This window comes from Seriola dumerili, unplaced genomic scaffold (genome assembly GCF_002260705.1).
Source record: "Seriola dumerili isolate Sdu_G_001 unplaced genomic scaffold, Sdu_1.0 BDQW01000066.1, whole genome shotgun sequence".
Classification (NCBI taxonomy): Eukaryota; Metazoa; Chordata; class Actinopteri; order Carangiformes; family Carangidae; genus Seriola; species Seriola dumerili.
The window spans coordinates 1584363-1607693 of NW_019174321.1; the positions used below are offsets into that span (position 1 = coordinate 1584363).

Genomic DNA, 23331 nt, shown 5'->3' on the forward strand with positions numbered 1-23331 from the left:
AACGACACCTCCGCTCAGAGCCAACCTTTGGATTTTTCTGTATTACTCATGACTAAATATTGATCCAGGTAATCATTCTTTGCTTAAAGTATGTCCATATCGTTGTGCGAGCACGGGTAGGTGTGTGTGTGTGTGTGTGTGTGTAGTAAGGCCACGCCTCAGACTGAGTTATGGCCTCATTCCCGCTCCAACCACCGAGTGTTGGGAGTTATGGCTGCGAGTGTCAAAACTTGCAAGGTCGAAGTGTGAGGCGCTGCCAGGGAGTTGTCAAGGCTGAGCGGTCAGAACGACTGCTGGAAGCGAGCACAGTGTCGGGATCCAGAGGAGCTTATCACAACCTCATAAGTCTCTCTCTGTACGGTACGACATGGGACCAAGTGGGCTACAGGTCTTTTTCTGCTCAGGATGCATTTAACCTTTAACGCAAATGCAACCCTCCCCCGTGTTTACCTGCTGTCCTTATCCATTAAGACCTAAGGCTCCCTCTAAAAACCTCAGCTTTGTCTGAAAACAACCTCCTGAAACCTGAGGGTTTTCTGAAAAGCTTGACATTCAGTAAAAATTCTGACTCTTACTGTAAATCACTGCCTTTGCCTTTGAATCTGGAAATGGCTGGAAAAACAAGCACATTTGGCAACATTTTCAGTTCAATTCTTTATAACGTTTATCAAGTTTTTTAAAAAAAAATGTTGATGAACATCAGTGTAAAGGCAATAATTTACAATAAAAGAAAAATGTTTTTTTTATTCCATGCCTCTATCTGCTTCAGACGCTGAGAAATAAAAGTTTTAGTGACATCAGGTGAATCTTTACCTCTAGCTGCTTGTAACTAAACCGCTCCTGCGTCGTCTTGGCTGTGATTGGGGTCCTTGTCCCGTTGGAAGGTGAAGCTCCGGCCCAGTGTGGGGGTCCCGAGCGCTCTGGACCAGGTTTCCATTAAGGATATCTCTGTGCTTTGCTCTGTTCAGCTTTCCCCTCGACCCTGACCAGTCTCCCTGTCCCTGCCACTGAAAAACACCCCCACAGCATGATGCTGCCACCACCACCATGCTTCACTGTTGGGATGGTGATGAGCAGTGCCTGGTTTCCTCCGCACATGAAGAAAACCTGGTTTCATCAGGCAAGGGGCCTTATTTATAACCATTGCACACACAGTGCTTCCCACGCAAAAGTTGGTATCTGTAAAAAACCAAACTTGTACAGACACTCTGACCCGTGCGTACGAACAGATGGAGACGCAAACGGCGAGGTGGTGAACTGAACCCAGACTGTAGAAATTAAATCATTATACTTATAATTTAATCTCACTTCATATAGATCCACTTCATCGTAAACCTTCACTGTTATTTGTGCTTCTGCTGTTGAGCCAGAACGACTCAGCACCTACCAGTTGTATAATATATGAGAGGTTCAGAGCCTCCTCTCTTCTGATTGGCTCACCGACCTGTTGTTACTAGAGCTGCAGAGAGAAGCCTGAGAGAGGAGATGTAAAACTACAGTGAGATGGCTTTTGGAACTTAAAACCACAAATATATCTTCTAAGATAAATCTGTAAAAGCAATCCATGCCTTTATTTACACTACAGCTGCTCGGACAGGAGAACCATCTATGCAAATTGTCTCTGCAGCAAAATTAAAGCCTCAAAAAAATAATACATAACACAAGTAAATAGCCTCCTTCAACACCAACTGCAGTCGGTCCGGTCAGTCTCACAAGACTAATCAACTGCAGGCGCCAAAGTGTGCCTGTTTTGAGTGCTGTGTTCTCTGATGTCATTTAAGAACGCGAGATGAAAACCTTCCTGTTTGCTTCCCTGACTTCAGCCTCGCTCAGCCAGCATGTGGAACTATTCCAGCTGAGCTGCTTAGAAGTGAACACAGTTTCTATACGGTCCAGCGGCTTCTTTAATTAATTCACTACACAGAGCAGAAACGTCTTGTTAAAAATCAGTCTGTTCTTGAATTGGTCCCCCTGCACATGAGGCAGCGATGTTCAAAGCTCCTCTGTTATAACATCTTTGTCGCAGCAGTCGTCATGAGGTGTGCATCATTTGCTCGTCTGGTGACATGAAAGTTGCCTAATGTGGCGCAGACGTCGTTATGCACATGTAATTGACATATTGGTGCCAAAGGGAGAATTTCAAAATTTTTTACTAGTTCTTCATCAGAAATCATTATATAATGTAAAACAGTTAAAATAGAGTCAAGTTAAATTTTGGGTTAAAAAGGAGTGTAATCAAGGCAAAGGATTAAAAAGCCTGAGTCGTTTTGATGTCACTCGTTTGACATGAGCATGAATGAGATGATAACAGACACGATGGTGATCCGAGACTCTGGGAGTCCCCAGGCAAATAAGCCCATTGAAGCACATCGAGAAATCCCCCCCCCCCCCCCCCTTCCCCCCGCCTCCAACACATGCTGACTATTGGCAGATGCTGCAATTTACAGATGTCCCCTAAACACCTTACGTGCAGATTATCAGTGGACATTACAATGCAGGCAGTAGGTAGATGTGAGCCACAGCACACATCATCAGGGGCCGCAATTAAGGCGGTTCTGGGGCAGCAGCAGTGCACTGTATCTGTGTCTTAATGCGAGGTTTAAGGGGGTTTATAGTTGTTTATAGGGACCCCTTTTCCCATTGTGGGCACCAAGCATTTGCCCTGTTTGCCTCTGAACAGACATGAACAGACAGTCCAATAATGTGGCAGAGTTTATGTTCAGAGACAAAGGTGGACGTGGTGTAATGATCCTACTGAACTTTATATTAAGGTCAGGTTTTATGTTTTGGTGAACAAATTGTGTTGCTTCATCACCGGAGACGTCGGTTTGCATCCCGTCTTCTAACAGTCAGTATCTTCACCAAAGAGACAACAGGTTTCAAAACACTCACAGTTCATTTTGGAGGGCGCTGACTGTTTTGCCTTTTTGGCTATGAGGAGTTGTGTTTGTTGGTGTGTGTGGCTGTTTGTATGCGTCAGTCGAGAGTCAACAGCAGAGAGATGACAGGACGTGAGGGGATTTGTAGATGGGGAATGACCTTCAACAAAGCTCCTTGAATGGAACCAGAGACGCTGCCATTGATGGCCGGTGCTTTACACCCCTGCTCCAACAGGATGCCCCTCATGGTGCAAGACTTTTGCTATTTAATTTTTCTGATGACATTTTTTTAAAAACTTGAACTTCTCAGGGGTGTGAAGTTGGAGAGTGAACTCACTAGCCCCCTCCTTATCTCTACTCCAGGCTCCAGGATATATAAGCTGCTACTAGCATAACACACCCTGATCTACCCACCCAACTGTCAGTGGTTCAAGTGCATTGTGGGTAATGTAGGCAGCAGGTTTCAACAAGGAAGAAGAATGTGTGGAATAAAACCAGATGATATCTCTGGTTCTGCTACTTCGATTTTCATCCTTTTTTTTTTTTTTTAAACAGTCCATCATGTGTTGTAGGAGTAGAATACTGAATTAATGGAGTGTTACTAATAGTAGACTATTTGATAGTATTTTTTCTCTGGTACTTTATTACTAAGAGCATTGTTTTATTGTGTCGATGACCATTAACCCTGACTCTGGAGAGCAAAATGACAATATTCTGACTGGAATCCCTGAACTTACCATTATTAAACCTGTATTATATTATAACACAGAGACATAATTAACAATCACAGAACCACAGTCATTGTTTTTTGAAAATTCAGTAACCCCTTTTAAAATTCAATCTACCGTGTAACATGTTCATATTGTCAGGAGGTGTGAAGGTAATTTAGACCTGAAGCAGCGACATGTAAATCCATAGATACAGTATAAGTATGAGATCCAGGGGGAATACTGCAGTGTTGACCACTGCATACCCAATGCCAAATGTTTTATTCATTTGTTGAATAAAATGTGGGGCCAACACAGAGTACCCTTTCATCATACATATATTTGATCTCGCACACTGCGGTTCTGCAGGTGAATTTGAGATGAGCAGTCATGGCAGTACGTTATGGACTTTTCAACAGATGAGATGGATATGCAAGCTTCTTTGTCCTTGGCCTTCATGAAGCCAGATGAATGATTTGGAAGCACATAATGCATATTATCAATAGTATTAACAATGAAAACTGATATGGCATGTAATGAGCTCAGCTCAGAAAAGGCAGGATTTACAATTTTCAATGTGAAACCTCAGAACTCATTAATCTGCCAGATGATGTAAATTAAGCAGAACTTCAGGGGTGGCCTAGAAAGTACTCAGTACCCAGTAAAAGTACCAATACAACAATACAAAATAGTCCATTGCAAGTAAGAACATGTCGTTTGATAGCCATGAACGATATTTTGAAGAAGCACACAACTTGTTGTCTTTGCCTTCAGGTGAAAAAAGCAGTGACAGTCCAAAGGCTCCTCCTTTGTTTTGCTGCTGCCAGCAGCTTCCTATTGCCTCGATTGATTTCCATGTATACGCCATGATGCATGTAGCTCTGAATCTAATGTACCTCAGCTTTCGGTGTAGAACCACCCAATGTGCGCGCAGAGGAAATATATCAGCCGGTAATGATGAGAAGTATCCGGCGTCACAAACATTTATTTTCAGGGGAGCACTCTGATCGCTCCTAAAGCTCCGTGATAAAGTGATACATCACCAGCCGCTGAAGAACCTAATTAAGGAAGGTTGTCTATCAACTTAATGTTTGTCTCTCACTTCACTGTGAGCTACTCGAGGGCTGTAAATTTCTGTGTCTTCCCTGCATTAACAGATAAGCTCTGTTCAGTACTGCACAGTGGTGTGCGGCGTATCGTATCAGATAATAAAGTCTGATGTACAATAAGCTCCTCGTGAGTGGCAGTCATCAACGAACAGGTAGTTTTTTGATAGTGGATGACAATTAACTGTCAGATAAGAGACCGGGTGACGGTTGCAACAAGTCTTATTCCTCCAATCAGAAACAGGGTCAGTTAGACCCTCCCCCTGCCAGGTAGACAGAAGACACATTGAACATATGCTGTTGCATTTATTGCATCATTATTACATATTTCCTTTGAATGAATCAAAACATTGTTTTGTTGACTTCTAAGTGACATGGTTAGCATGTGTCAAGGTATCTCGCTATTACACAATGTTCTGTCACGGCTGGTGGGGTGAGAACAGTTGTAACAAGTTATTGCCACTGTCCCCAAGTTCAGCAGCCAGATCAAAACAGAAAGTTTCGTGAAATTGAATGTATTTTTAATATATTGCAAATGCCCCCAGGTTTGTAGTCACTTGCAACATCTGCATTCTTCCATTCAAATAAATATTGCGAATGACATGTCATATCTAATCATCTTTAAATGACATGTGTAACTAGCAGATAGATGTAAGTTTAATACATAAAGGTTTGGTTGGTCTAATCCAAAAAGTTTCTGACAGAATTGCAAAAAGTGTCGCAACCGTCTCCAGTGTCCCCTACTCTATTTAGAAGTCATGGGTATGTTAGCAGTGTGGCTCGATGGTTGGTAAAATCACCTGTCCACCATTTTGGTTCTGAACTCAAATATCTCAACAACTATTGGGCGGATCGTCATGTCATTTTGTTCGGAAATGAATGTTTCACTCAGGATGAATCCTACCCACTTTGATGATCCTCTGACTTTTCCTCTAGCGCCACCATGAGGCCGTTGTTAAGGGAAATAACTCGACAACAAAGTCAAGGAATTTGGTTCAGACATTCACGTTCCTTCTTTTCATTCATTCTTGTTTTCCGCTGCTCTCTGGCCGGCATCAGGAGGCCACTAATTGGCTGACTAATTATGGTTGATATGTCAAATAAAGCACATCAGGTCGCCACAAAAGAAAACATGGCCGGCGGAGGCCCCACATTACAGACATTCTTTCACAGAAAAAGGTTCAATTATTTGTGACGTTTGTTGTGAGTGAATTGTTTATCAGATTGCGCTGTTTAACAAGAAGGTCACATTTGATCACCACATCCTCATTATGTGCTTATCGACATCCATTTATCTTAAGCACCACACTGAACTCCTACTTACCCTTTCATATATAAATGTAAATTAGATTACATTATATTAGATGTAATGATGCCAATGAGGGAAGTGGACCATTGTGGCCGCTCCTTCTCGTCTCATTACTCGCTGCAATACTTCAAATTGATCCGCTGACAAAAAACTGACTGAAATGGCTGTTGTCTTGATTTGTAGATGCATTTTTAAAGAAGCGGATGTCATTACCAACCTCAGTGACGAATAATAATGTTTAAATAACAGTGTTTTAATGTTGCAGCAGTACAAAATAATAACCATATGTCCTTAAAGTCCACTCACCTGTTGTTTCTGAGACTGAAGAAGCTCCACAGCAGGAGGAGCAGGAGGTAAAGAGCCTGGCTCTGAGAAAAACTCGATGATGGTCTTCGCGCAACAGGAGATGATGAGCCGCTCCAACAGACACAGACTCGAACTTTGCAGTGGTAGCTGTGAGACTGTACTCAATACAGACAGCCTATGTTTGATCATCACAACAAATAAGCACATTGATCAGTGTATTTATTCCTCGGGCATCAGATAGACATCCGGATATCCCTGCTCCTCCCTGTATGGACAGCCTGTCAGATTAACACCATCATCAAGACCCGCTACTGACAGGCCAGGAAAACTACCTCCTGTACTTCATATACTGCACCAGAATTTGAATTCAGCTTTTACTAAACAAACATCTGAGCCAGGAAGTTTCCTTTCCTCTTATTGTCCTCCAAAATATAAGAGAAGCTTCACATTCCTCAGCTCAGTTTATCTGCAGCGATGAGAGAAAAGGCTTCATGTATCGTCAGGCTGAACTGGGATGCTCTCTGTGCAACACAGAGATGCGACTGCAACACTTTGAATTACTGTATTAATCAGAGGATGGTAAAACACTAGAAAATTTAATCAGTGGTGGTAAAAAAGTAATGCAGAAATGATTCAATCCTTGGAAATAATAGAAGCAAGAGAAATAAAGACGTAACATAAAACAAGGACAGAATGAAGCAACTAACATAAAGAAACAGCAAGGAAGGAGAGAAGGCAGGAAATGAATGAAGGAACTCATATGAAAGAAGTACAGGAAGAAAGACCATTCAGATAGGCCAGAAAAAAAAACTGAAGAAGGGCAGAAAGAAAAAGGAGATAAAAAGAAACCCTGAGTCGTGTTGTGTTTGTTTCACATTGCTGAGTTTAGTGATAAACTCAGTGATTTAGTGTGATAAAAACATGGGCTTCCTGTGAAGACTGTATTAACCTCTGAACACTGGAATTGAGTTCCCAGCTGGAGGCTCATTGCCGTCTACTGGGTCGTACAGTACAGTCCACATTACTGATAGAGCATGGATGGCGGAGCTGAGGTGAAAAGGTTAGAGAAATAAACATTTTCTGCTCCTCTGAAAGAATCTCAGTGTTGATTTTCTCAGATGTTTGTGAGTTTGATTTGTCACATTCACATGGACCACGCTGAGATGAAGGACTGTGATATTACAGCCTGGGCGGAGCCAGGGATTTAAAGGTCCCATGCTGTATAAACTGAGATTTCGATCTCTTTTTTGATTATAAAGCAGGTCTAAGTTCTTTACTGTGAAAGTATCAAAGCGCTCAGTCCACAGAGAAATGCACACAGCCTGTATTCAAAAACTGAGCCTTAAGATGAGCCGTCAAGACTTCTGTAACTTTGTGATGTCACAGCAAAACGGTCACCGCTCTCTGCCACGCCCCAAGCCCTGCCCACCTGCAACCACCATCCAACCTTGCACCATTTTGCGTGTTTACCTGAAATCTGCTATAGTTTTATTCAATTACTAAGAAAAGAGTCGGCCAGTCAAAGGAAAGCGTCAGTGCCTCTCTTCTGATTGGCTCACCGACCTGTTGTTACTTGAGTTCCAGAGAGAAGCCTGGGAGAGGAGATATAAAACTACATTGAGATGGTTTTTAGTTCTTAAAACTATAAATATATCTTCTAATGGATCAACACTTCAAATAAAACACTGGAAGAATGTAAAATATGGGACCTTTAAAAGTCGGGGTTGACTCTTCTCATTTGTGGGCCTATGGTATTTAAAGATATGAACAAGGCCGTGTGGATGTAAAGCCTTTAAATTCAAAAGATCTACATCAATGTTAAAAAACATTCAGCACTCTATTCCCCTTCCATTTCCTCTCTTTAATAATTAGATAAAACTTTTTTTTTTTTTTTACAGTTTGACAAAATCATATATTCTGTATCTGCTTGTTCCAGCATTTTCATAAAGACACGACACTGTATCACAATTCTTCTGTGGTGTTAACAATCTTCAAAATTCAAATTGTCCTTGTGATTCAAGTGTTTTATTTATGTTTAGGTCCAGTTTCATTAATGTTGCATGTGACAGCCTGAGCTGAGAAAAGGTTTTAATTGCATTCAAAAAAACATCAAGCTTTGGTGCAAAAGAGCTCCTGAAAACAAGAGTAGTATGTGACCTGATGACCTCAGCTTATCCACACTCACTCCCACAAGCTGCAGGCTTGCCCTGAAGAGCCTTTTGTAACTGGCATAATATCTGATCTAATTTGTGATACAAGGAAGACTGAAAAACCTCTGACCTCGCTGGTTTTACCCTTGTCTCACTGTAATGACAGCAGACACTCTTAAAGGCCAAACTCTTGAAGTTGGTGTCGGAAGGTTTGTGAACGGCTCAGAAAATTGATTTGCATAACTGCTCTTACAAATCTGTGGGAAGTAATCATTGTATTTAAATGTGTATGACCAGGACTTCCTCTTATTCACCTGGGTGCTATAGCAGCCTTTTAAAATGGTAAATCAAAAATGTTTCTAGTCGTAGTAGCACCGTGGCTCTGTGGATAGAAATGACTGACTTCATCAGCTACTGAATGGATTGTCATGAGATTTTGAACATGGACGTGCTCGAGGCATTAGACCAGCTCTGCATTACTGGCAAGCTTATGTCTAGAATTGTAATCATCGTTGAATAAAAATGATTCAGTCAAAGTGGATTGTGGGTCAGGAAACGTCGGCTCAGAGATCAGCAGGCTGATGACTCACCATCGGGCCCCATGTTGACAGACCAGTTAGTTGGCATGCCACTCATAATGCCACTGAAACATGAGGATATTAATGGAGATTTATAAAAGTATAATTGAATTCATGAAGCAGAGGATTGTGGGCCTCAGTCTCTGTTTTTTTTTTTTTTCTAAAGTAAGAGCATCAAATAAGAAAAGACGTCTAATTCAAAAGTGAAATCCTTTCCATACGTCACAGTGTTTTACAGAGGTTCACTGCAGTGATGGAGGATACTTTACTTCCACCTACAACTCAGGTTCATCTATAGTGAAATATTCATCATGCATGTAGTTTGGATTCACTACTATAGAATGTGAATCAGTAAAAGGACAACGCCTTTGCACCCAACTGAGTTCTGGCAAATGGTGCATGTTGAGCAAAGTAAAGTTTAAAAAAAAAAAAAAAAACCTGCACACTTTTTGTGCAGTTGAGTGACATTTATTGAAACTAGCAACGTCTCAGCCTGGAACTCTAACAGTCTTTTTCCTCGTACTTTTAAGATGGCTGAGAGCAGAAATGTAGGTGGTTTCATGAAATGTCAGGCGGCAGAGAGAGAGAGAGAGAGAGAGAGCGAGAGAGAGAGAGAGAGAGAAGCAGAGCTCTCTTTCTTCTGGCGCTCCATTAAAGCCTGCTGCGTTTTCCCCTCTTTTAGGTTCTTCAATTGCCGTAACTTTTACTGCGACTTTTAACTTTTTTGACAAGACTCTCGGAAAAACCTTTTTTGAGGATGTTTTTTTAACGATTACAGTCATTGACAGTAAAATCAATAAATAACCCTTTTTTCCTTCAGAACAGGGAATACATCAAGTTCCAGTATATTAATGTTGCCCTTTGGTCTGTGCCTCCTCAGGTGGAATCTGTATAGCTCAGTCACTGAAGATCCCTCATGACCACAAACCCTCTGACTTTGATAAAATCATCCGCCTGCTGCTGGACACTCGGTACGCCAGGGCAGTCATCCTGTTCGCTTCTGATGAGGACATCAGGTAAGCGAACACGCTTTCTTTAAACACCATCCACTTTAATGTTTAATGTCATATGTAAGATATTCAGGTTAATGTTAAATGTTGTGTGTGTTTTTTGGGTTATTGTTTTTTTTTTTTTTTTGGTTTTTCTTTTGGCTGCATTTCCTGTTTTCATGAAGCCGACACACAAAACTGATGCACCCCTTGGTTTTGCATTAATTCGACTTCTGTTGAATGCCATTTTTTGCTATTGCTACATAGCCACTGTTAGCATTAACAGCTGTTTATTTACCAGTCTAGAAGAAACGCTGCAAGTTCGGCATCAAACTTCATTCTTTTACTCACCAACAGCTGTCCCCAGCGGTGGAAACCAACGCCAGTGTTAACTCTTGTCTCTATCATGTGTTTTCTTCTACTGAAGTTAGCATGCTAACCAGCTAGCCCCAGCCCATCTTGTAATATAGCGACTCGCTGCAGCCTCCAATCTGCCCTGAAGTAGCTACATGTTCAGTTCTGCACCATGAATACAACTGTTGTCATAGACACAAACACACATACGCACAGCATGTGACTCATTGATGGCGTATGTTTGAATGCAGGGGGATCCTGAATGCCAGTAAGCGAGCTGACCAGGTTGGTCACTTCATGTGGATTGGCTCTGACAGCTGGGGGGCCAAAAACAGTCCCATCCACCAGCTGGAGGATGCTGCCGTCGGAGCCGTCACCATACTGCCAAAGAGAGCCACCATCAGCGGTAAGTTCCTTTTTATAAAGCTTTTATTTAGGGTTGCTTGTGCTGGACGTGACGGCTTTACACATCGTCCTCTTTTCTGATTGAGCAGAAAAAAATCATCAGTGAGAACACTCACTCAATTTCTCAGTTTCCTGCGATAAAATTGAATAAAAACCCTTTTGATGATGATGTATGATCATCATCCTGCCAGAGAGCCAGCATCAGCACTACTGTATCTGCTGTGCTTCAATATCACAGTCAGTCCCAAAGATTTTATCAGACCTTCCATAATCAAGCATGAAGAGAAGAAGTTGTCCCTCTATCCCTGTATGATCTGTCCTCTTCCATGTTGGCGCTCGGTCTGATTCAGTCAATAAGCATCATCTGCCCATGTCTGACCAGGATCATTGCTGTATGTTATGTGGGGATTCAGTTACGGTGACGTTGAAGCAACTGAAGTACAATATCTTTCTACAAATGGCTGACTGCTTGAGTGGGTGGGAAAGAAGTTGCAGTGGTTGTCTTCAAAGGTTACGTTTTGTTCACATTTAGTCTCGTTATAGTCAAGAATAAAATAAGGTTCTCAATTTTAATTTCATCATAGTTTTTGTTTTGTGGAATTGCCTTTGGGTGGCTTTGGCTCAGAAGGGAGGCCCAGTCGCCCCCTGATGCATTAATGAATTCATTCATTCAAATCAGGAATAGAATACACATAACAGTGGGTGAAAATGGGACACCCCGGCAAGCTTCAGAAGCTTGTGGATAGGGGCCCAGTCACAGCATGTTCAAAATACAATTTCAGCCACAAGATACAGATCAGAAGGTCGGTGGTTCGGGGCGTCTTTGTTGTTGAACTGTGTCTCATACGGAGCCAGATGTTGAGCATTTGTAAGATTAAAGATTAAAATGGTCATCTGTAAATGCCTGATGTGAACATAAAATCAGAAACATAATGAAATCTGTCCATAGGGAGTGTAGCCATCCAGAAACAGGCCAAACCACCACCAAGTCCCAAAGTGACAGTTTGCTGTTTTACTGGGATGATGTGCTGGACTATACCAGCTGCTTGCTGCTCTTGTATCTATGAGACATGGCCGAATAAAAGAATGGAATTCACCTTCATCTAACTCCTTGCTTTAAAGAGAATAAGTGTATTTCCCACATTGTCAAAAGGTTCCTTTAACTGTTGAAGTAATCGACATTACAGTATGAATACTGAGCCACTGCAGTTTTGATTTGTTTTGACTCCTCCACCTCCAGAATTCTTGAAACGTCGCAGAAAGGCAGCGCACGAAAAGCTGACACCCTGTCTGACTTTTTTGTTTTCAAGCTTCACTTCACAAACTGCAGACGTGTGAATTCTGAACAAACCAAATGCGAGGCGCCAAAGTAAACTTTTCATTCACAGTTCGATAGTTTTTTTCGAGTGTCTCTTTGTGTATGTGTGTAATGCATCACTCTAAATTGCATCAATGAAAATGAGAGAAACAAACTAGGTTCACTCCTTGGCTTGAAGTGTAAAAAACATGAAGTTGTAGGGTGGGATTTTTCTTCTGGACGCTTGTAAAACAGCAACATAATTTTTACACTAATGTTAATAATGCATGAGCCTTAGAGGAGCTGGTAGGTGGATTTAGTTTCCTTTGGACAGAGCGAGGCTACCCAGTCTTTATGCTAAGCTAAGATAACCAGCTGCTTGTCCTATTGATCTTTGCCCACAATGCTGAACCACGCAGATTACTAAATTTCAGGAAGTACTGTCTCTCCCCCTCTGACAGCTCTGACAACATAAAGATGCACAAAATGCTGATCAGGGGAAACGTAAGTCAGGGTGAGGGAGGCTGACAGTACTGTCTGCCTTCTTCATGCCGATGACAGCCGTTACATTGAGATGCATTAGTATTACAGCGTTGTACAGTAACTACCAATAAGTTGGAGCATGAAAAAGACGTTGACAAAGGTTTAAAACTGCGTTTGTTGTTGCCAGTTCTAAGAGTTTTAACTTCAAATAAAACATGAATCCTTTGTTCTTTTCTTATTTTTCTTGATGACACAAACACTGCAGTGAGAAGCTTAATGGGAAACAACCAAATCTGATTTTCTTTTTTGGACTCTAAATCCTCCCGCACACATAGGAAAGCCTCTGTAATCTTATTGCCAGTGTTTTAGCTGCTGCATCAATTTCTGACCTTTTCTTTCCCCCGAAAACATTTTAAGTGGCATGCAGTGCATCTTCAAAAACACACGTTCTGTCAGTAGATGCAAACTATAGGAGAGGAAGTCGGTGTGAGTGTAACCTTGGTTGATGCCCTAATAAACATTGTCTCGTTCCATGTGCTCTTTTGTCCCCTATTTTTCTGACAAATTATTTATGGAAATGGAGATTTTCTAGTAGGAGAATACCCGGGCGTGACGGGCAGTCTGGGTTACTCAGGTATGAGGGAAGCAGACTCATTACATCAGAGGGTGTGCTCTAGCGATGGGAGGGAGAGTCATGGTCAGATTAACCTGCTGCAGGGCCCTTATGCACTCCTCATTCCTCCCACTCTCTGAGCATTGTCTACAGTTATTTTTATGCATGAGTATTACCAAGAACCACACGCTGTGTGCTAATTTGATTAGATACAAACTAGGTTCATGAATATGCACCATGTCAGCACAAGAGTGATAATGAAGGTCTTTAACCTGATATTAGAAATACATTGAGCTTGGTTCAACCTAACTAAGGCGGCAGCTAACAATGATTTTCACTATTGATTCATCTGCAGATTATATCCTCCATGACAATGGTGACTGAGTGTAGCCAATTCAGTTTAATGCATCCATTCACACTGATGAAACATATACAACAAAACCACTAAGAGGCAGCGAAGCAGAACCCACCCGAAGGCCCTCCCTATTGCGCTGCTTGTAATAAACCCTTAGAGCTCCTCGTCTAGTTTTCTTGTAAACAAACCAAAGTTGAAGTTTACATTCTTTTTTTTTCACCATAACTGAATTTGTTTCTTTCCTTATTAAATATTGGCAATTTTCTTCATTACTAGGTTGCAGTTTTCTTCCTCCCTGCCTTTATTTGTTACCATGCCACTACTGAACTAAATATAACTATATTTATAAACATAACTGTTTCATTTATAGATTTATTTGCAATATAATTGACTATATAGTTTATAACTAAACTACTGTAGATCAGTAGTTGAAACCATGGCAGCAATGTGTATCCCATCACCTGCATGTGTATCTTCATACAAGAGAACTAACAAACTTCTCACTCATAAACACATACATGTAAGCTACATGTATATAACACGAAGGAGCTATTTGTAAGTTTTGCTATTGCTACATAGCCAATGTAAGCATTAACAGCTGTTTACTTACCAGTCTAGAAGAAACTTCATTCCTCTACTTGCCAAGAGCTGTCTCCTGTGGTGGAAAGCAAAACCCTTGTTCTGATTCTATTTCTATCACTTTTCCTCTAGGCTACTTAAGTTAGCAAGCTCCAGCTAGATTGGGCCCTGCCGGCCTGTCTTGTCACTTTCCGATACCGAGTCACTGTAGTATCCAGTCTGCCATGAAGAAGTATCTGCTCAGAGGGCATATTATAACCTGTTGTATCATGAACGCAATGACAGCTGGAGCTTTTGGAAAGACAGCAAGTAATGGCAAGTAAACAGCCGTTAATGCTAACACTGGCTATGTAGCAATAGCAAAACTTACAAATAGCTCATTTAAATGCTGATATGACAGCTTTCGTGACACTAGATTGATTTGATGTGTTTAGAAATGAACACTGTCAACCTCTAAAAATGATGCAGAGGTCTGGTGGCTTCAGCAGGTTAGAAGAATGAAAACGTACCTGTTTTTTATCACAATGTGATATCACATAGGCCTACATGTTAAAAAAGAAAAAAAACTGCACTGTGTCTGGTTCAGCATAAATCAAAAACTCATTTCAGATCTCCTGTGAGTTTGATCCAAACTGAAAAGGTCAGATTTCTTTTTATTGTCTTCTCAGACCCCAGAAAATTTATGTCCAGCTCCAGTGTTTGTCATGTAAATGTAAATCTGAGCTGCCTGTCTGAACACAGCCCTGGTACAGTAGCTGTTAATTACTGAAACCGAACCCGAAAGAGAGGGAGGGAGCGAGAGAAAGGTGGGACATATGGGATGGAGAATGAAAAACATGGGATGAACAAAAGAGAGATGAGAAAATATGATAGAGCAAAGTTAAAGAAAGAAAGAAAGAAAGCAAGAAAGAGAGAGGTGGAGAGAGAGCTGAAAATGAGGCTATGGGCTGAGGGAAGTTTTGCTTCTGCGGCAGAGGACACCTGCTGAGTCTGCAGCCTCCAGCTGAGATGGATCCACTTCCCAGAGTCAATTACACCCTCTAATCTACAAAACTCAGGCATTTGATGTCAGACCTCTGAGAAACCGTTAAACCAATGCACTGTACAAAGCCAGAAAGAGGAGTTAACACTAAACATAAACATAGCAAGTTGGTCACAAATAAATATATAGCTGGATTTATGTTACAGCTGCAGGCTGTAGCTTCGTCTTTACCATACGCACATGACAGTGGTGTGGATCTGACCGTCAGAGAAACATCAATCTTTTTCTTTAACTGTGCAACTAATCCACATTACAGTATAAATATGATTGATCGGTCACAAAGCGCCCGTGTAGCTGCATCTAGGAAGCTGGAATGATTTGTTCTGACTCCTTCAGAATCATGACCTCTCGGGGTGGCAGCGTCTCAACCCGTGACCCCGTGTGACTTTTGTTTTCAAGCCTCACTTCACATTCATGTCAGTTTGAACAAAGACTAAACTCATCTAAAATGCACCAAAGCAAAAGCAAACTTTCCCCTCTGCAGCTGCAGTCCAGAGAAAAAAAAAAACGACTGTGGGTCTGATTTTCTTAGGCAGAGGGAAATGAGGAGAGAAGCCTGCCTACACGTCGCCCCCACCCCCCCACCCCTCACCATCCTCTTTTGTTTGGAATTCAGAGCTGGTGGGTTCAGTGTACCCGTGTGTGTGTGCGTACGGCTGATAGGAGAGTGTGGATTTTAATCTGCCTCTATGTTTAAAACATGATCAGTATCCGCCAAGATGGATGTCCTCCTGCACACATTTGCCTGAGAAGGCAGGAAATGACTGGGAGCTCACAGTTGGCACAGAGAACAGACACATTCTTTATATTATGTATGAAAGGTACGAAACTTTTCACGGCTGTAGACTTCAGATGCACTTATGAACAAAGAAACGTGTATTTGAGTCAGAACAGAGCCTATATATTACTACTTATATATTTATACTGCTCTTTTTAAAATATATTCTCTGTGCATTGTGCAGTCACCCAGGTGTCTCGCCGTCTGTTTGCTTTGATAACTGAGCAGTTTATTTTTGGATATAAGAGAAAAAAATTGCAGAATAATATACAGTAAGCTCATACAAATTCCTCACAGGAGATGCAGCAGGAACAAAACCATTTTACAGAGAAAATATATATTGAATATGATAGACAAATTATATGATACTGTTGTTTCCCGGTTTGATATTCCTCCAAACAATGATCCCCTCAGTGTGACAGGGCTACACATTATAAATGATGCTTTATAATTACAGATTATTTATCACGCGCTGCTGCCTCTGCAGTCTGCATCTCTGTTATTTATCTGTTTCAGCTGAATGTACCCTGGTGCTGTTGCAACAATCCTGTAATGTGGCATTAGCAAGTGCATTGGAGAGGTTGTTATATCCAGACAGCCAGTGTAGGATTCACACTCACTACTGCAACAGTTCTGATCTGTGTCTGCAGTGTGATGTAGCCAAAAAGAACAAGAAACTAAAAACTGTCCTAATTTAGTTCAACAGCCTTTTACTCATCAATCCCACATCTCCACGTTTTGCTTTTTTTTTTTAAATGTATTTATGTATTTATTTTGAGCCAGAGAGAGAGATACTTGAACTGTTCAGCTGTATTCACACAGCTGAAGAGTTCAAACTGCTGCAAACTTGTTGTCTTCCTGCAAAATTTATAACGGTCTCCTGCAAACGTTGCCTCAGTGCAGCTCTTCTCTTCTTACATGTAAAACCACTTCTCACCCAGTGTTCAAATTACAGGGGAAGCTGGGGGCGATTTGACTACCCCCAAAACAGACCTGAGCTTTCTCAAAAGCAACAAAAAATTGATTGGAGTCCTCGAAAAATAAGCATCAACATTTCTAAAGCTACAATGAATGATTTAAGAAATTCATAAAGACCTCCATCCCTCCACCACAGGGTAATTTGAACCCCGGTGTGAAGTGTCCACAGTGGTGATCCACTGAAAATGGTCTGAAACTAAGTAAAAATACATCTTGTTCATAAGTGATTTGCTTATGAACAATTGATTGGCACTGAAAATCAATACAAAGTGATTCTGAGTGATCAGTGAGCGGTCACAGTGGCTGCAGCCCCAGGAACACGAGGGGGTCACTGGATCGTTTGAGGAGTATGAAAATCATGTGAATCATATGTCGTGGCCTTTACAGTCACCCGATCGAGACCCAGCTGAACTCCTATGGGAGATGTTGGACCGACGTGTTGGACTCTCTCCACCTCCAGCATCCAAACACCCAATGAGGGAAATATCTTTAGGAAGAATGGTGTGAACTCCTCAGGTAGAGTTCAGAGACTTGAGCCTTGTTCAGACCTGGTATTAACAACAACAACGGATTGGCTAAAAGCAACAATGCATGCATATTTATTTCCATATAAAGCGGGGGAGTAAAAATCCGATCACAAGTGGTCACTCGAGACACGTGGAGACACATTTGAAAGCCAGGTGTGAACTGATGTACTTAGAGCTGACCAGTTGGATCGGATCACTGAAGACGCAGGTCTGAACAGGGCCTTGGAGAATCAATGCCAAGGAGCACTGAAGCTGTTCTTACTAAGACACTTTATATTGGTTTTTCCTTTATCACTCGTCTGTATGTTGAAGACCGTTTAAAAAGGTTTTTTTTTTTTTTTCATCTGTGTTCTTATGTCCCCACCACTTTTCCTCACAAAGTGATGCCCTTGATAATAGATAACAGTGGAAAATGCCCTTCATGGTTAAGATAATGTATATGGCCCTTGGGTATTTGTCTCACTTGCAGGCCTGTGTGTAGCCCTGCATTACCGGCAGTGTGTGGATGTCTGCGTGGCTGTTTCCTGGAGTACTTAACTAATTCAGTGGGAATGCTCTCCGGCAGCCTGTCACTATGTATTCTTTAGGCCGGGGTGTGAGACTGAACACTGATCTGACAAACAGCAAAGAGACGGGGCCGCTGACACTGATCATGCTAATCATCCTTTCGCATGCTTCACACCAAAGTATTTGTCTTCTTTTCCTCTCTGCTTGTCTTTTTCTTTCTTATTTCCTTCTTTGTCACTTGTTGGGTGCACTCATTCAACCACACTTCTCACTGTTTCTTTATCTCCGTCTGTGCTGAAAATGTCCCCCCACATCTCCGCCTTCCCCTACAGTCTCCTCTGGGTAGTTTGAGAAAGCGATGACCTTTTTGCTCTTCCATTTGCTGATGCGACTTAGAGGGTCCCTAATAGTGACAGCTGCATTATGCCACGATGTGTAGATATAAAACATTATAAAACATACTATATATTTATATGTTCTTTAATAACTCACAAAATGCCTTCAGAGAGACATGAAATGACCACAGAGACACACACCTCTATAAAGAGGCATAATATGAACGCAAAATGACAACAAAGTGACTCCAAACGACCACAGAGACACTCAAACCAATTGTCCATGACAGATGGCTATTTGTAGTTGAACAGGGCAGCTATTAAAATACCCATAGGTCATTTGTGCAGCAGGTTGTTATGACCCATAGTTACGTTTTGTTGTTAGGCGACATCTAGTGTCCATAGTACTTATGACAGCAGCAAAGGAAAGTCCATTTGAAATTAGCAGTTTATTTTGCTACTTTCACATTGTTTCTTTTATTCACGACCATTCGACAAAGTTAAGCACATTGTTATTATTGTAACCATGACAACACAGATTGCGTCAAATGTTGAGGCAGTTCTCATTTGAACCAAAACCACTACCGTTTCCTAAACCTAACCAAGTAGTTTTTGTGCCGAAACCAAACCAAGCCATGACTGTTTCTTCTTGGAACCAGAGGTTTGGAACAAACCTTTATGGTTGTTTGGGTTGAATGACTTGATGATTAATTGGTATTATTTGATAACAGTGTAACTATTAATAATGTACAGTTTATTATTGCCAAGATTCAGGTTTTTTAAATTGGAGTATTAACACATTTTCTACTCATTTTAAAACTGTGAGTAAAATCATAATCTTTTCAGCGGTCCTTGTCAGGGATATAAAGAAAAAACAAGGTGAAATGATGAAAGAAAAAATCAGAAACCTCAGGTACAAGAGAGGCTGCATGCCCAAGTTTGTCGAAGGAGCCCGAAGAGCATGATGGCACTCTCTGTGTGTATTTAGCATCATTTCTTGTAGATTGTTTGTTCAAATGCCATGAAAATATGAATTTCACACCTTATTTTGGACGATGGTGTATCCCAACCGTCACGTTCATTGAGATAAGCCTCGGGTGAAGCTTATTAATTCTGTCCAAGAAAGCTTTTATCACTTGTTTTCTTTTTTTTTTTGTGTGCTTCAACATGTCTGCATCTCCTCCTCAAGCCCCCGTGTGAAACCACTTTCACCTCACAAGCCTCTACTTTCTTTTCAAATTAAGGATTAGTCTTATCTTAAATAAGGGCATTAAGTGACTTTTTCCAATTGTTTTCCCCACTCAAGGCACAGCTAAATAAGGGCTGCTAATTGACTTTTTTTCTTGTTTACTGGCTCTGGTCCCGGCAGCAGTTTTGGCTGTTACATGAGCCCTTGGCAGTTAGTTTTAATTTTGACCATTAGAGTCAGAGCTTGGCTCCAGTTTTAGCTGTGACCCTCGGTGGCTTCTGTTTGTTTGGCTACTTGTTTTCTGTAGCTTTTGGACAATTCAGTCCAGCAGAGAAGAAATGTGTCTGACCAGGAAACATTTTATTCCATGTGAGGTTTCAAAACACAGATTGTCCAAATGGAAGCAAGAACTCATAATCCAACAGCAGGTGATTATATTCTTGAGGTAGCTTCTCTGAAGTGGCATTACTATGCACATACATACTAGGGTGTAACACCAAACCTTCTATCTAAATTTGAGGAGGTCCACTAAGGCCTTCAGGGCCTGCTTTGATGTCATAAGCGTAGGTATTTCTTTGAGGAACGTAATGCTATCTAGCTAGACTGCGTCTGTTGGGAACCGAGGAGAGTGGCGGCTAACAATGACATTGACACTGGCCCTGTTTGGAACATCCACTCGCTTAATCTGTATTCCACTATATAGTGAATCAGCCGTTTTTTAGTGCTGTTCGAACCTTCAACTGTAAATTTTCTCCACTTTATGGAGCACAACAAAAATAGCGCGAAACACGCCAAAATCAAGCCAGATCATCATGCATTGCTCCTTGTCCTGCAGAAGAAGAAGTAATCTTGCTTGTAATGTGTGATGTGATTTTATGTCGAGAGTGCCTGGCGAGTATAATCCTCCTCAGACGTCTCAACAGTTGTTGTTAAAACACCGGTCAGGATCACATACGAAAACAACCCTAACTGACAAAAACAGGATAAAGATTCCTCTGTCGACACAAATTAAAACCTGCACGTCTTGTAACATAGCATGTATTTTAATGTGTGCCACATATGTGATGCAGATGGTCTTGCATTTATTTATGAAATTATGTAGCAATTTAATATCCGTGTTATATGTCAACTGCTGTTTGCACTTATCCCTTAGTGAGTCTTCTATGTAGCAAAGAAGCTGACAGTCCAAACACAGCCACTGTGGCTGATTTCATTCATTTTGTTGGTGAAGTTTTCAAGATAAAAAAGAAATATGTGAAAGGGAGAGACCAAGACTGAAGCTCAAAGGGCTCACACAAGCATCACCTGCTGTGCGAGGTGCTTTACCAAAGCTAACTATGACCGCTCCAGCTGGCTGGCGGCAAAGTGCAGAAAAAACAGACTGTTGTGTTCATCATCTCAGAAAGTTGTCTATGGAATACTTTTGGTTTTGGGGGTCTGAAAACCTCAACCAAGGCAACACCAGAGCTGTGGTTCAGTTAAAGACTTCTAGTGGACTTAGAGCTGAGCAGAGGAGAAGAGAAACAACATGCACAAAGAGAAGGTGACGAAGAATCAGGAGATATTGAAGTGTCTCATCGACTGTGAGGTGTTTTTTGGGGACAGCGGGAGTTGCCCTTTAGAGGATACAACAAAGACATTGATTTGTTGAATCAAATCAATGATGCTGACCTACGTTAACACTTGGCCACAGTTCCTGTTTTTACCAGCGCAGCTTCAGAACGATCTCACCAGATGAACTGAATGTATTACTTCATCTGAAGAAAGCGAACAGACTGCTCGAGGAGGTGATCGATTGTTTCATCAGAGAGGAACGAAGGGTGTATTTTGTTTTCAGGTGACTGTTGAGTCCTGCTGAGTTAATTATCTATAGGGTTGATTAAGATTGCTGGGGCCAATGATCAAATCAGCTGCTGTGAGGTACTATATGGCCTAATTTCTATCTCTCAGAAAATCTAACCTTTAGTTTTGGCTGACTGTTGAGCAACAGGAGTGAACAACCAGGTTGGCAGTTCTGCTAACGCTTTTGTCTTAGTCGGAGGAATAGGTTTTCATATTTCAGCTGATTGGACTGGTGGATTGAGCACACAAGTTAACAGGTGTGTGTGTGTGTGTGTGTGTGTGTGTGTGTGTGTGTGTGTGTGTGTGTGTGTGTGTGTTTGTGTGGCGTGGTCATCAATCTGATCTTTGAAGACTCAGAGCAAGACCCCACCAGTCTGCTACTGTATGTGATTATGCACTAAAAGTATCTGTGTTTGGATATATATCAGAACTTGTTGGAAACCATCTGGACTGCCTCATTTTCAGAGTTGTTGACAGAAAATACCAAAGAGCATAATACTTGAGCCATGTACCAGAAATTATACATAAAATATGATTTGTTTTTGAACCCCACCTTCCAAATATGAAAGAGAAAGTTTAACCTGAGTGTAAATAAAAGCTGAGTGACTGTTGGAAAAGAAAATTTAATAAGAACAGGAGGTTTAAATGGTGCCATGCTTCTTCAGAAACAATATGAGGAGACCCAGATGAATGATCTGACAAAATGTTGACAAAAAGCAGGCCAGAGTAATTATTTAGGCCTTATTGCATTTCTTATAAAAACTAACTGCATGTCGGGGAAGGAGGGTCAGTTTAAGTGTCTGGGATTCTAAAGTCAGAAGAAACATCCTGCTGCTTTGGTTGCAACTACTTGAATTATTTACTGGATTATAAATTATAAGAGGCACTTTTGTTAATATTCTTTCTAAACAAATTTATGGATGTTAATATTTAAGTGGATCCTGACACCACTTAAAGTGTGTTTTCTGCTGATTGGAGCAGGGTTTGGGACTGAGTCATGACTGATGAATAAGAATCATTTGGAGTCTGTTCATATCTGCTCACATCCCAGTAATATGTGCATTTATGTGCTAACATGCACATGTGAACACAGAGGTGGACACACCCTGTGATGAGAAGCTGGCATACATATGCAGAGGTGTTTTCTGCTGAAAATTCTACATGTCTCCATTTTTTCTCTCAGGCACAGTCCTGAAACTTGTAAATTAGCTCTGCTGTAAAACTCACAGAGCACAGGGTCTGTAGACCCAGGGGCCTTTTACTGCCCCTGAGCAAACACCACATTCACCAGTACGCGTATCGAGCAGCACAAGTGTGTCACGTATGATATATGTTTGCAAAGCACATATTTTCCAGTTCGCTTCAAATGAACTCTGCGACCCGAAGCTTGCCTTCGTCATATTTAGCTAGTCTCAGCTGAGCCGGAAGGAAAAAGGCTTCTCCCAAGGAGGACCTGTGGGTGGAAATGTTTCCACAGGATCTTTCATTAGCACCCCGCTAAGAAAAGAAGTCTCCCAGGTGTCATAGATCATGCTGTTCACTCAAGGCTCCCATATTCAGAGGCAGTATATACGTTAAAAATAAAATGAAGGAAGAAGATGGTAACATGACTCAGAGTGAGGTATATTTTAATTTTAAAGACACCGCTACGGCCTTTTAAAACATTTGTCTAACACTTTGTGGATCGGAGTGACATCAGCAGCTACACGGCTTGTGGTGGTGGCAAGTGCTGTGATACCTGCACTTTTTGCACCTCTGTGTGTATTCCCCCACCACTTCACAAGTGTTCTGTATCCTGTAACACATGCAGCACATACCCTGAGAGATAAATCGCTTACCCTGCAGCACCAAATACTGTGTGAACAAAAATATGCACCCAGTTGTAGATTCCCCCCAAACACTTCACAAAACCTCAGTGCAACATTTGGATCTTACCACAACTCTCATCTCACCACTTTGTCTTTGATACTGAACTGCGAACCTCACATATGCTGAACAAGTGTGTATCAGGTATAAATACATC

The 23331-nt window shown here is 41.4% G+C and overlaps 1 protein-coding gene across 1 annotated transcript in view; it reads left to right on the forward strand.

Annotated features, from left to right (window-relative positions):
- Window positions 1-23331, forward strand: part of LOC111219395 (metabotropic glutamate receptor 7-like) — a 264938-nt gene that overhangs the window by 129793 nt on the left and 111814 nt on the right. Inside the window, exons 3-4 of the mRNA XM_022742056.1 lie at window positions 9916-10051; window positions 10630-10784. Coding sequence (XP_022597777.1) covers window positions 9916-10051; window positions 10630-10784 — 291 coding nt within the window. The remainder of the gene's footprint in view (window positions 1-9915; window positions 10052-10629; window positions 10785-23331) is intronic.